General features: G+C 40.5%; 1 protein-coding gene across 2 annotated transcripts; it reads left to right on the top strand.

Moving 5' to 3' along the window:
• The first annotated feature begins 2321 nt into the window (after window positions 1–2321).
• TIMM17A (translocase of inner mitochondrial membrane 17A) lies at window positions 2322–14559 on the top strand. 2 transcript variants are annotated; one of them, XM_002914597.4, is made up of 6 exons: window positions 2322–2396; window positions 6146–6245; window positions 6368–6431; window positions 10300–10428; window positions 11198–11308; window positions 13852–14559. In XM_002914597.4, the coding sequence occupies exons 1-6, from the start codon at window positions 2371–2373 to the stop codon at window positions 13935–13937; spliced, it is 516 nt and encodes a 171-aa protein (XP_002914643.1). In that variant the 5' UTR covers window positions 2322–2370; the 3' UTR covers window positions 13938–14559. The 2 variants fall into 2 exon arrangements, with proteins under 2 accessions (XP_002914643.1, XP_034522922.1); XM_034667031.1 differs by lacking the exons at window positions 10300–10428; window positions 11198–11308.
• Window positions 14560–14866: the final 307 nt, after the last annotated feature.

Genomic DNA, 14866 nt, shown 5'->3' on the forward strand with positions numbered 1-14866 from the left:
GGCTACTTCATGGAGCTTATCCATCCAGGTGGTTCCTTGAGGCACGAGGGCTGATCTCCCTTTCTTCGCTTTGTTCCTTACCTTGATCTCACCTCCTTTTCCCCTTGTAGGAGGGGAAATCTCACAGCAAAATAGGCCCCAAAGTCACAGTTCTTTTAGTTCACACATTGAGCTATTTTCCCCAAAGCAATACCCAGAGGACCTAGATCACAGGGGGTTCCAGCAACAGTCTCCAACGGGGCCCAGAGCACTAACTTTCACCAATATACCCTGCTGTGTTGAATCACCAGTTCAAACTCCCCTCACCTTTATTGTGACTTTTCTCCCAAGGACCCCCACTCCTTTCTTCCATCATTCCTCCATGTCTTTGACCATTCTTTCGGTGAGGGCCACGACAGTTCCTTAAACATCTTTCAGACTCACTAGGAGGAGATTAGAGTATCTAGTTCTTTTCTTCCAAGATGTTTCTTCACTCAGATGAAAATGGATATTTTTGAGGGAGGGGTGACATCTTCCCCCTCTGGCCAACAAAGGCTAAGTCCAAGGCCCTACCCAGCCCAAAATGTCCTGGTACACCCTGTTATCTGTTGCAGTTAAAAGAAAGCAAAGAGTGAGAAGTCTAAGAATGCTTGCTGGCCATCTGAGCAGTGCCTCCCAGAACGGAAATGGACTTTCAGATAGGGACTGTTGGAATGGCGTGAGCTGGAAACCACAGCCTGGAGTCTGGCCCTCAGCTTTGTAAACTCACAAACTCAGTATTATCACCATCCCCGGTGATTGATTCAAAAGAATCCAGGTCACAAGAGGCAAATGCATAAACTAGTATAACTACGAAGTGGACAGGAATAGTTTTGAGCACAGGGCAGGGAATTCTTTCTTAAAGGAAAATCTATTCGGAAACAAAATAACAATCAGAAGGCTGCATAACGAATATTGAATAAGAGCAAAGGGAGGTATAGCTAGAGCTAAGGAATACTTCACTTGGGTCCTGGTGAGAACAGAAAAAACTATCCTTGCCCCATGAGAATGCCAATCTCTACATACTGAAATATTCATACCGCTAGGTCTGGGATGCTGACTAAATATCAAATTCTGGCTCTCTGGCTCCTCTTGTTGCCCATCTCCCACATTCTCTCTTCAGCCTGTGCAACTAATTAGATTTAAAGGTTCTTAATTACAGTCACATTCCAAAAAAAGACTTCTTGGACTTTTTACACATAAAAATCAGATGACTAGTGTGAACTGTTCTTTTCACATAAGGATACACTTTACTGACAATCTTCAGTTCTGTGGAGGGTTCGGTTTATCTGCTTACCTTATTTTCAAGATTTTGTGGGTACCTCTCTTCACTGCAGTTCCCTATGAACAGCACTAATTTTTCCATAAAATAAATATGTACATATTTTAAAAAATTATTTATTTATTTGAGAGAGAGAGAGAGAGAAAGATATCAAGAGCAAGGGGGGAGGGTAGAGGGAGAAGCAGACTTCCCGCTGAGGAGGGAGCCCAATTCCCGGCTCTATCCCAGGACCCTGGGATCATGACCCGAGTGGAAGGCAGGCACTTAAGCAACTGAGCTACCCAGGCGCCCTAAATACATACATATTTTAAAGTCAATCTCAAAAGGAATAGAGAAGAGTTCCTTTAACAGACATCACATCACTGAGGTTTTGTTGACTATAAGCTAAAAGAGGTCGATGGGTTCCCATCCTTTTGGTCTTTTCTTTTCTGAGCTAAACAACCCTCATGTCTTCTGGTGACAGGAAGAGGTCCTGTTTTTGTCCCTTCAATTGAGAGCCCCAAATTGGTCACCGCATTCAAGATGGCCCAGGTAAGTTCACTTCAAAAGCATTTATCGAACATCTATCACATTCCCCAAGCACTGTGACTATAAGGGCTATGCCACAGTCTGTTCTAATCCTGCTCCTGCTCCGTGTATTGGTTAGGAGTTTCACAAACCATCGTGAATTAGCTAATATTAATTCCCAACTAGCAGCCAAGGTACTAAAAACAAACAAACAAAAGAAATGTATTTAGGAAATTTGGTGAACCCTAGCGGAATGATGCCAGGTTTATCTCAGTCCACGGAGCCTTCAGTGACCGGGCAACCTGAACTCCTCGCCATCAGGTTCCTCCGGGTCCACGTAGCCCAGACTCGTAGCCTTCGAGGACCTGGGCGGGGCCACCTCTGCCTCGCAGCGTCTCTGCCCCGCCCCCTCGCTGCCCTGAAGTCCAGGCCCCCATTGGTTGCGGGAGGAAACGGTGAACCAATACACATAGACCTTAACGCCCTCCTCTCGAGATCACTTCCGCCGCTGCGGTCAGGCTCCGCCCAACTTGCCCGGCATCACTCGCGCAGGTGGAGTCAAGATGGAGGAGTACGCGCGAGAGCCTTGGTGAGCTTTACCACTCTTCTTGCTTTCCTCCTGCCCCTCTGCCTATGGTCCTCGTCCTCCCCTGTGTGGTGCCCGGAGGTGCAAGTTGAACTCAGTCGCAGGCTTGTCGACGTGGGTTTGGTAACCATAGGCAGCGCCGTCTAGAGCAGCCAGTCGGCTTACCAGCCCTGTGTTCCCCGGGTCGCGTGTGGCAGCCTCGCCGCCAACAACCCGGCGCCTTGGTGACCTTGCGTTGGATGAGGAGGTTCAGGCTTGGGCTTGATGGAGGCTCGGAACCTGCTCCCATCCTAGGGCATAGTTGATCTTGTGCGGGGTCCATAATAATCCCGTCTGTCTGCTGAGGTGACCTTGGACGCGTCCCCATGTCTCGCTTTGCTCAGTTCCTGTGTTGAGGAATGGACAGTAGGCCTCTGAGGGGGATGCCATTCTTGAGGCATTATTCGTATCGTGACATGTGTCCGCGGGGCGAACCATTTCAAATGTATAGAACAGAGATTTTACCCAAAGGGCTTGGATAAGCTCCTGTAGGCAGGAGCCTCGTTTTCATCCTTCGAATTCCCCCTTGGGGGAAAAGTGCGACGAGGATTATCTGGAAAATAGAGATAGTAGCATGTGTTCTTTGAGAAACCATGAACAGAAATTCATGTATTCAATATTCGAGTGAGGTCTCTGTGGTCACCATTTTACGGGTTCAAAGAGTAACAGCGTGAATAAATCAGGCGCATACATAGTTATAAAACGGGTAATTGCTGTCAGAGGTCTCAGGTTGCCTAAATTTAAGGCTTCTGGGGGTCTTAAGAAAGAAATAAAATCTTGTTATTTGGATTAAGCACCTGCTTATTGGGCTAAAGCAAAAGCAAATGTCCTCAATTTTGTGAAAGTGCCTGGGACTTTATATTATTACCTTGTCAACAGTAGCCATGTTACCTGCTTTGTGCCTTTTTTTTTTTTTTTTTTTTTAATCAAACGGGATACAGGGCATGTTTCAGCACCTCCCGGCTCTTTAAAATTACCAAATGTAATTATCCCCCTTCCTAAATTGTGCTTACACATGCAGAATTCAGCACATTGTAGACTGTTGTTACCAGCTGCTGTTGGATATAGTATAATGACACAGGCTGGCGGAAGGATAAATTTTTTAACTTTGTTGAATTAAAGATGTTATAAGAATAAAGAGTTTTCATCTACTGATTGATTAGGTGGTCCCTTTGTTTTCTTTTAGTACATATGTCCTGAAGCAATACAGTCAGTTTTCTGGTTAGTTTTGTAGTCAAACTTGCTATGATCTTCTGTACTGCCCTGTTTGGTGAGAGCATTTTCTCAAATCCTCCAAGTTCAAACTATAAGAATCTTTTTCCTCCCTCCACCCCGCCTCCAAACATGTACACCATATGCTGTCTGAATTGTTTCATAACTCTGCCTTTCCATGCCTATTGCCACATTCTTACCTGGCAACTTTAATGCCTTTTGCAATAGCTTCCTAATTGCTCTCCTTACTTCCACCCCCCTTTAATACATCATATGGACTTAATCATCCTTAATGCTTCCTTTTACCATATGTTTCTTTTCAAAAACCCATAGTCCATATGATATAATGGAAAGGATTTGGAGCTTTGGAGTCCTACATTTTGTATTTAAATTGTATTGGTTACTACCTATATGATCTTGGGCGAATTACTTAATCTCTGAGCCTCTGTTCCCCTGTAAAATGGAGAGGAGACAGGAATACTCTTTTTCACAAAGTTAAAAACTTAGAGATTCTATTGGAGAATAATCTAACTTTCTTGAAAATCATCTTACTTCCACTGAAGGCATCTAAAACATAGTTGATACTTAATAAATGATAATCATGTTATGTTACTTGTGTTACCTGCATTTTTTAATTTTTTTATTCTTTTATTTTTTATTATTTATTTTTTTATTTTTTATTATTATTATTTTTTAAGATTTTATTTATTTGACAGAGAGAGGCGCAGCGAGAGAGGGAACACAAGCAGGGGGAGTGGGAGAGGCAGGACACCGGGATCACGACCTGAGCAGAAGGCAGACGCTTAAAGACTGAGCCACCCAGGTGCCCTTCCATTTTCTTAGAGTCTAGCTTCAACTTTCCTTTTGTGTAGCCCATCCCTTCTCTGCAGGAACATTTTGATTTAGCCACAGTTCAGAAACTATTCCCATCTTGCATTTGTTTTAGATATCTCTCTTGGAATACTCTGGCTGCTCTCTGATCTGAATCCTGCTGTTCTTTACTGATTTTTTAAATCCCCAACTAATAAGATCATTTGGACTAGACCTTTTAAAGTTACTGGCCCACCACTCAGAGGGATCCGCTAATTCATTCTCCTTTGTCTTTTCTCTATACTTCCTATTAGTGTTTCTACCATTTTAAAGCAATTTCCTAATCCTTTTTAGTCTAAAGCACTGCTTCTTAAACTATTAAAGTGAAATCAAGTCACCTGGGATCGTGTTGAACTATCAACTCTGGTTCAGTAGGTCCTGGGTAAAGTGTTGAGAGTCTACAGGTCTAACAAACTCCCAGATATTGCTGATATTGCTTTTAGGATCACAAAAGCAAGCCTTGGTTAGCAAGGCCTGAAAGCACCCTGCTGATAGTTGGACTATGTGCTGCATGAGATAGTCATTCTGTACAAGATCCTGGTTTGTATTATACTTGAAAAAGAATATGATGTTTTGACTGCAAGGTTTTGTATTCCTGTCCACCAAAGTCAGAAATTACTCATTCAAATTCTCCAGCAGCAACTACACTGAATTCACAAGTTTACTTGAGCAAGTAGATTGCCCATGGGTTCATTATGTGGCATTTCACCCTTGAGACTAAATCAAATAAATTGCTTTTAGTTACAGTGGGTCTAAAATGAATTTAACCAGGGACACCTGGGTGGCCCTTGGTTAAGCGTCTGCCTTTGGCTCAGGTCACCCAGGATGAAGTTCCACATCGGGCTCCTTGCTCAGCAGGGAGCCTGCTTTTCCATCTGCCTGCTGCTCCTCCTGCTTGTTCTCTCTGTCTCTGATAAATAAATAAATAAATAATCTTTTTTTAAAAAATGAATTTAACCATTCACAGACTTTTTTATAAGCCAGATTCCTAGAATAGTAGTTCTGTTCTGATCACATATTCAGATTTCATTGTGTTGTATGAGTTAGGTTGCTACATTTGGAAACTGGGTTTACAAATATAACCTCTAATTATTGGAGATTAGAGTATTCCCGTGTGTTAAATGGCCCTAATACAAACTAAAGTTCCAAGTGCTAATGGGACTCCGTAAACCCAGAAAGAATTTCAAACTTAAAAAATTTTGTAAATTGGTCTCCCTCTGCCCCTATTGAATCTTCATTTTGGTGGGGGGTGTCTCAGCTTTAAATTTTACTGCAGCTGGAAAGCTTACTTTGATCCCTGGGAGATTGGATCAGCATTGATTATAATGTAATTTCCTACATAGTTGTTTATTCACTTTTCTTCAGTGCCCAACTGTTAATAGATGTGCTAATTATTAAATGAAAATTAAGTACTGTTAACAGTAGGGAGTTAAAACCAGTTCCTTATGGCTTGAAGTTGTATAGATACAGATATGTTCAGAATCCTTTCGTCTAAATGTTTATTTTATTGGTTGCAGTGGGCCCTGCATTGGAATCTGTTGCATCGATTACTGTGTTAGCAAAGAAAAATTTTATGGTTTATAAATGAGAAATACGGTCATCTTTTTTTTTTTTTTTCCCCTTGTTCTTAGCCCTTGGCGAATTGTCGATGATTGTGGTGGGGCCTTTACGATGGGTACCATAGGTGGTGGTATCTTTCAAGCAATAAAAGGTTTTCGTAATTCTCCAGTGGTAAGTAGGTGAATGGTCTTATTTTATCATCACTTGAAACCTGGATTTGCTAATATCACCGGTTGGCCTATCAGTGGGCTGGAAATGTATGTACTACTGTATTTTTGGTTGCTTCTTTATAGGGAGTAAACCACAGACTACGAGGGAGTTTGACGGCTATTAAAACCAGGGCTCCACAGTTGGGAGGTAAGCAGAATTTTTCCATTTGTACTTCAGAATATCTTTTCTTGTTCGTTTGAAGATGAAGCTTAGTTCAGTCTAACAGCTTGTTAGAAATTACTGTCTCTGTAAGTTCTTCCGGATTTACGGTTTATTCGGAAAGTTAACTGGAATTGCTGCATCCATTCATTTGAAAATTTTGTCTCTGTCCTTCAAAGCTCAGTGGTATTTTGGTTTTGTTTTCTTTTTTCCTCTTATCCAAGAGGAAGACAGTGTGTTTAGAGCTTAGGTTTGTGAGAGGCAGGAGTGACAGCTTCTGGGGTAATACAGAGCTAAAGAGCATGTGATCTGAAGGATTGGGGTTTCATGAGAGAGAAACTGATGGTGCTGCTCAGGCTCCTCGCCGAGGTTAGGTTTTGGATGTTGTGCAGAGGTCAATGCAAAATTTGAAAAGAACTCATTACACTTTTTAAACGTGGTTATTCAGAAGTTGGGAGAAGAGAGATGATAAAAAAGCTTGGAGGCGGGGCACCTGGGTGGCTCAGTCGGTCAAGCATCTGCCTTCACCTCAGGTCATGATCCTGGGGTCCCAGCATCGAGCCCCGCATCAGACCCCCCGCTGAGTGGGGAGTCTGCTTCTCCCTCTGACCCTCCCCCATCTCATGCTCTCTCTTTCACACACACTCTCTCTCTCTTAAATAAATAAATAAAAGCTTGGAGGCTATATTCATTTACAAAGATACAGTCAGGTTGCAGAGACCATGTAAACACATGAAAAAGACTAAATTCTTTTAGTCATTCCTTAGTAATTTTGTGTGACAGAAGAAATAGTCCTTTGTTTTTAGCGTATTTTTCTTTGGAAGACTAGCTAAGAGCTGCCATTCATCAGGTGCTTGCTATGTGCTAAGCACTCTCCTAAGGGTTTTACAGCATTATTTTGATCCTCACACCACCACCAGAGGTAAGTATAATTATCCCCATTTTCCAGATGAGGAAATTGAAGCTGTGAGGGCTGAAGTGATGGTGTATCTTTTTTTCCCTCTATAATAATTATACCCCTGGAAAGTAAATAGTGACTGATTTTCCTTTGCTTTAATGGTTACCGTGTTGTTCAAGAACGATAGTAGTATTAAAGAACACACCGAGCCCTGAACTCCCAATATATGCAGAAGTCATACAGGTTTTTATGTCTTTTAAGAGGCTGCTTCTATCATATAATGCTTTCTCGATGGATAAAAAAAACAGTCAGGTAATGTCACAGCCAAGAGGAGCTTAAGGAGAAGTGACCACTAAATGTAATTTGGTATCCTGAAACAGAAGGACATAAAAACTAAAAAAATCTGAGTTAAGTGTGGACTTTACTTAATACTGTGTTGATATTGGGTTATTAATTGTGCAAATGCACTATGGAAATGTAAGATGTTAGAAATTGGAGAAACTGGATGTGGGATATGTGGGAATTCTGTGCTATCTTCACAACTTTTCTGTAACTCTAAATTCTAATTTAAACACTCAGGGTAAAATAGAGGAAGACTAAGTTGTGGTATGAGTGAATTGGGATTGTTTATTACAAATTCTCGGGATTGGTTTTTTTTAAGGAAACTATTGAGAAGTCTTTATGGTGTCTTGCTTTATAAAAATGCTGGGATGACATTTTCAATTTAATTCAGTGAGCATTTACTGAGCTTTTCCGGTCAAAATCCAGGGGACAGGTACCATGGGAAAATCATAGTTGTGTCCTGAAGAGCCTTATATTTTCATAGAGGAAATTTCGTGGGGGCTTTTGACACATCCCCGTTATTCTTCAAGCATCTTTTGCATTTCGGAACAAGATACTCCAGGCTCATCTTGTATTTGCCGTGCCCTAGCTGTAGAGTCAGCCTTTGTCTCCACAGAGCTCTGGTTCCTTTTAGTTGAGAATGGTATTTAGAAGCCAAAATCTGGGCGTGAAGCATATCCTTGCTGTTGGGGTGTTGCTATTCCCAGGCCTTCTTGGTAATAGAGCCTGGGAGGGTATATGTATATATGTAAACACACACTAACCACAAGATAAATATACATACCTGGGGACACCTGGGTGGCTCAGTCATTAAGCTTCTGCCTTCAGCTCAGGGCGTGATCCCGGCTTTCTGGGACCTAGCCCCACATCAGGCTTCTCCGCTGGGAGCCTGCTTCTTCCTCTCCCACTCCCCCTGCTTGTGTTCCCTCTCTCGCTGGCTGTCTTTCTATCTCTGTCAAATAAATAAGTAAAATCTTTAAAAATATATATATATATACACACACACACACACACACACACCCGAATTTGTATTTATAGTTATACGTACATATTGAAAATCATGAGTTTATACCAGGACCTCAATTCCAACCCACCCGCATAGAGTTTATTCTTACTTTCTCCCTCTTTATATGAATACCTCCATCCTTGCCCTGCTTGGGCTGTGGCACCTCGCAGCACGCCACCCTTTCACATGGATACACTCAGCTCCGTGCCAGGCTGAGGCCCCTTTCTTGCCCTGCTTGGCCTCTGGCTCCTCACACTGGGCAGCCTCCTCCTGGTGGACAGCCTCCTCGCTCTCGCTCTGCTGGGACTCAGTCTCAGTCTCGTCAGTAACCAGAGCTTACTCCGGCAGTTATTCTCTGAGGATGGGCAGGTTTCAGACTCTAGTGAGGGATTGGGAAAGTCTTGTTTGAGGAATTTAGTGAGGTAATTCTTAATATAGAGGCATCAGACCTCTCCCAGGCTGTAGAATTACCGAGTTAGAGGAAAGGACTAGTTTATTAGTTTATTTTTATGTAGTATGTGGTATCTAGTATTGGACCAGAAACGAGGGCTTATACTATACATCATCTGGTTATATCTGCTAGATTTAATGGATAATGTGAAAACTGGAAAAGGATTCTGGTAACGATCTGGTTCTGACATTTGTTGGAACCCAATGTATTGCCCTTACTAACATATCCCCACTATTTTGAGATTTCAGAGGGTAAAGAATAAAGTGACTCGGGCTCTTGGGGGGCAGTTTTTCTTCTTTAATCATAATAAATATAACAACTCTTCATACAGTGCAAGTCATGTGCACTCATGATAGAGGATTTGGGTAATAAAGCAGGCACGAAGAAATTAAGTCACGTGTCACGTCACCCAGAGATGCTGAGAGTTAAAATCTTGGTGTTGTCTAAAATTTTGTGTGTTCTTGTGTATGTGTGGGTGTTTGTTTTTTATTTGACAAAATTTTTACTGTGTTTAGGAAGAGTTTAAGTGCCAAGTAATTTGATTTAATGTGTTTTTTAGTTTCATGCTCGAGGAATAAAGGCTAGAAAGGAGAGAGAGGTTAGGTAATTTCTCTCCCCTCGATGTTCCATAATTCTACTTGTAGCATCCGTTAGCCACCTTGGCATGATTGTTCTGCATCTATAATACATTCCCGGATAGCTGGATTTCTTTTGTATCTCTGCTGGTGATTTTTATAGAGTATGTGTATGCTCAGTGACACTTAATGAAGAAAAGACAAAATAGAGCTAAGGTAGAGCTATAAAGGCAGAAGGAGGGAAGAAGCAGAGTGGCTTTGCTGTGTTTGTTGCTTTTTAAACAGAGGTACTTGGTTCTGAAAGGGAGATTTGGATGTGTTTAGCCTGACTCTTCTAGGCCTGGCTTATTTCTTTTAGGCTTTGGGCCATTGCTAATTTTCAAGCTGGTACAATACAACCCACGCTTTATTGGAAAGATAAGTATTCTGACTGTTGTTCAGTGCTTATCCGAACTTGTGTTTGCATGTATTTGGAGTGTGAGAGTTTTAAGAATATAGTGTTGTTATTTAAAGTTATTTTTGACGATAATATTTTAAATACAAAATGAAAAAAATGAAATTTCTTTTGTTTTTAAATAAAATAGGTAGCTTTGCAGTTTGGGGAGGTTTATTTTCCATGATTGACTGCAGTATGGTTCAAGTCAGAGGGAAAGAAGATCCCTGGAACTCCATCACAAGTGGTGCCTTAACAGGAGCCATACTGGCAGCAAGAAGTAAGCAATCATTATTAAAAAAGAAAAAAAAGTAAGCATTCATTATAGACACACTAGTAAAAGCAAGATTTTTGGAAAACCTTATCTGTCTTAATTTGGTGATATCTGTAATAAATAAAACTGAGCATTGCTTAATTTAGTTTCCATGTATATGATGATTTGGGGGGAAAAAGGGAAGAGTATGTATTTATTTGGAATGTTTAAGAGTGAGAGAGCATAAGGTTCTGACCTATACGGCAGTTAAGAGCAGTTCAAGTTCCAATTCTGCCATTTAGTAGTGTGTGACCAGGCATTTTGCCACACTTTTTGTGCCAGCCGTAGTTTCCTCATTGGTACTCTGGAGTTAACAGTCATACCTGCCACATAGCATTGTTACGAATAAAGAGCTTAGAACCATCTTCTGGATCTTTGGGACAGAAAGCAACCCAGAATTTGGGGGGGTAAACGGCCAAGGATCAGTAAACTTTTTCTGTGAAGGGCCAGATGGTAAATATTTTAGCAAATACTTAGCTCAATGATTGTAACATGAAAGCAGCCATAGACTATATAAATGAATGAGCACGACTATGCTAATAAAACTTTACATAAACAGGCAATGAGCTGGATTTGACCTGTGGGCCTTAGTTTGTTGACACCTGGTTTTAGCCAGTGAGAAGGAGGGTTGGGAATGAGGGTAGCAGGTAGCCATATGGACAGCTCTTTCCTTTACTAAGTCTTATATTAAACTAGTTTTCTATTAAAGTAATCTCTTTGTTTTTAATGTATTCAGATGGACCAGTGGCTATGGTTGGGTCAGCCGCGATGGGTGGCATTCTCCTAGCTTTAATTGAAGGAGCTGGTATCTTGTTGACAAGATTTGCCTCTGCACAATTTCCCAATGGTGAGTCTTCTTCCTGCTTACTACCGTAGCTCAAACACTGGAATGGCCTCTTGATATTTAGAGAGAACCTGTCTTTCTGCTAAAATTGGTAGTGTGTGATTTTTACATTTGCCATGGTTAGTGAGGGTTACAAGAATAGGCCCTGGTTCTATTTGGAAAGGTAGATGTGGATGCGATTATTGTATTTAGCCACAGTAACCAAGATGCTTTGATTAGATGGTTTGCTGTTGATCTTTCTTAAAGTTCTCAGGTTTTGTCAGTGCTCATGTGCTTATTCTAAGAAATTGCCAGTCATTTTGGAAGTGCTCGAAGAAAGGTCCTTGCAGATGTGTAACAGTAATGGCAGTCTATCCACAACCTCTTACTGTACGTGTATGTATGTAGGCATTGTTCTGGATGCTGGGATATAGTGGTAAACAAGGACTTACATTCTGGTGGGAGGAGACCAACTAACATGTTAACAGATAAATGAGATTTGATCATGTTGCTTGCTTTGAAGAGAATGAAATTGAGTGGTAGAAAGTGACTATGTTTGGGAGGGTCACTTAACGGTTGGCAGGGAAAATTTTTCTGAGAAGTTGGTAAAATAATCTGTTGCTAATTGTTCCTTTTATTTGATATATAGGGAAAAGTAAAATTGTGGGCTCTTAGCTCTTAGTCATGTAATATCTGCTCGGCTGTTAAATTGTGCACCTTCTGGTAACTGCAGGAAACTTCAGTTGTCTGTAAAGGGCCAGTATTCCTTGACATTGGAAAGAAGCAAAAAGATTTTAGTAGGATTTTAGTAGGAAAAATTTGACCTGGCATTTGGGGAAGGAAATATGCCAAATAGCGACACAGGTTGAAAATTATTTTTGGAGCTTGGAAAAGATTCAGCGTAGAGTTAGGAATAGATCATAGCTCCCAGTTTGATTTGATTTTCCTGAGGCGCCTAGCAAGAAATTCAGTGTCTTTTTGGCACAGTTGTCAAACACACTGCTCCGTAGATGCCAGGGACGATCTAGGGACCTCCTGGATGCTCTCACCTTCTGTTCCTGCTTTTTAATCATTACTTCTGAGTTAATAATCTCTTATGATGGCACATCCTAATTTTGCTTTTTAGTTTGTTTTTATCACTTTAGTGTGAAAGGCTTCACATAGAACATCAGAAAGGTTTCGTTTTTTCAGAAAATCAGAAACATATAACAAAAACATCAGTTACACTGTCTTTTTTCTTTTTTTTTTTTAAGTAGGTTCTTTGCCCGGGGGCTCGAACTCATGACTCTGAGATCCAGAGTCTCATGCTTTAAGCCAGCCAGGCACCACAAGTTACATTGTCTTTTAGAAATTAGTCGAGGTTACTTTGCTTTAGCTTTTTTTCCTCAGAGGAAATCTTTAAAAGAAGTGCATTTTATTTGAGACAGGAGATGTGTTTCTGAAAAGCTGTGTTGGGAAATCTTTGAAGAGTTAATCATATTTTTCTAATTAACTGACATGAAAAAGTTTTTAAAACGGTGGGAAAAATGAGGTAAAACTGTATCTAAGTAATAACAGTTATCTTTGGTTTACCTGTTTCACCCAGTATCTTCTCTAGTTTTCTGAAATAAACAGATAATGCTTTTATAGTGAAAATATATTATATATATATATGTCATTGGATTGAAGCATTGGAAAGCTTCAGGGAATTTTACCACTGCCCTCTTTCTCTCTTCTTTACAGTTATGTTTTAGTCTGCTTTAGTTTCGCTGAGGAAAATAATTGTGATTATTCCCATAAAAGTGGTTTTTTTTTTTTAAGAACCACATATTTTGGCGCGCCTGGGTGGCTCATTCGGTCGAGCATCCGACTCTTGGTTTTGGCTCAGGTCTCGATCTCAGGGTCGTGCTATCGAGCCTGCGTCCATCTGCGCACTCAGCTCAGAGTGTACTTAAGTTTCTCTCTCCAACTCACACCCTCCCTTGCTTGCTCACTGTCTCCCTCAAATAAATCTAAAACAACAACAACAAAAAAAAAAAACCACATTTTTTTTTTCTTAGTTCGCAGGCCCTCCCATCCTTTGAAAACTAAATTTTGTAAGACTTTTTTCTACAGCAAGCGAGGGGATGTCTTCCCATTTCAGAACTCATTCTCTAATTGGTTGTATAAACCGGATTACTGATTTCTTTTAAAACATGACTAAGGTACTTAAGCTTTGTGAAAATAATTTTAAATAAGTACTAAAAAATATGTCAAGAGGTGTGAGATTTTCCCCATCTTTGTAGCAGCTTGTTACAGCAGTTGCTTTAAAAACTTGAATTCACTTCTTGCTATAATTAATCCATCTGACTTTCCTGGCATAACAGTTGAGAGCTGTTCATTCTAGAGCATAAGGGAAGCCAGGCTGTCATGTTTTACCAAATTTGGAGGCACTCTTGTGAAAATTAGGCAGTAGAAATTCAGAGGACAGCTCTAAGGTAGCACAGTATTTTGATTGAGTTGATTGATTTACTCTCTACAAAGACTTCTTCTTTTTAATTGTGTAATATTCAGGTGGTTTTTAAGATCCTTTTCTTTCTTAACTGCAGGTCCTCAGTTTGCTGAAGACCCTTCTCAGTTGCCGTCAGCCCAGTTACCACCCTCACCTTTTGGAGACTATCGACAGTATCAATAGGACTTCTTTCCCAGGATTTCTGTAACAGAATGAGCTGTAGTTCAAGAAGGAATTTCAGAAGATAAGTTACAGTCTGTTTTTAAAACCATAGGTGGGACAGCTACGGCCAATTAGGCTTTAAAGAGACACTTAGCTCTTTTTTCTATTTAAAGGAACATGGGGGGGCAGATGTTAAAAGATAATACATTTATTTATTCACACTTGGATTGCATTTGTGATAAAAATAAATGTCTGATATCTTTAAAATAAAATATAATAAATGCTTAGAAGATGAAGGACCAAAGGGCAGACAACAATGGAGCGTGACCATCATTTCCTTGGGGATTTCTCTGCCGGGTTTTGTGTGTTCTGTCAGTCAAACAATAAAAACTCCTGGAACTTGCTCTTTCTTTTAAGATAAGTTGTAGAGTTCTACTTTTCAACCTCGAATACTTCAAATAATGCAAAGTATGTTGAAAATCGCATGTTTTATAGTTAGGCTCTCATCTCACTTGACGTAAATTATGTATGAGAAGAATTATGCAGAGTTAACATGGATCATTTCACAGTAAATACTTTATGGATTGAAGGCTGAGGTAAAATATCCTTTACTTTGAAAGTAAAATATGCTATTTCTTGTTTTTGAAGATGTCATTTGTAAAACTTTCTTTACCTCTCCTGTGTCTTGTTTCTTTTTTTTTTTTTTAAGATTTTATTTATTTATTTATTTATTTATTTATTGATTGCTTGCTGGTTGGGGAGTGTGTGGGGTGAGGGGCAGAAGAGGAAGGAGAGAGAGAATCCCAAGCCAACTCCATACTGAGTGTGGAGGCTGACTCTGGGCTCGATCCCACAACCCTGAGATCACCGCCCAAGCTGAAATCAAGAGTTGGACGCTCAACTGACTGAGCCACCCAGGTGCCCCTCCTGTGTTTTGATTCTTGATCATC

Source organism: Ailuropoda melanoleuca, chromosome 8 (assembly GCF_002007445.2).
Source record: "Ailuropoda melanoleuca isolate Jingjing chromosome 8, ASM200744v2, whole genome shotgun sequence".
NCBI classification, from domain to species: domain Eukaryota; kingdom Metazoa; phylum Chordata; class Mammalia; order Carnivora; family Ursidae; genus Ailuropoda; species Ailuropoda melanoleuca.

What these genes read in the sequence shown, in the direction of transcription:
- TIMM17A (XM_002914597.4), top strand. Translation starts at nt 2,371, where the DNA reads ATGGAGGAGTACGCGCGAGAGCCTTG. An exon ending in GAGTACGCGCGAGAGCCTTG is followed by an intron (nt 2,397 to 6,145) that starts GTGAGCTTTACC and finishes CCTTGTTCTTAG; the next exon opens with CCCTTGGCGAATTGTCGATG. An exon ending in CAGGGCTCCACAGTTGGGAG is followed by an intron (nt 6,432 to 10,299) that starts GTAAGCAGAATT and finishes TAAATAAAATAG; the next exon opens with GTAGCTTTGCAGTTTGGGGA.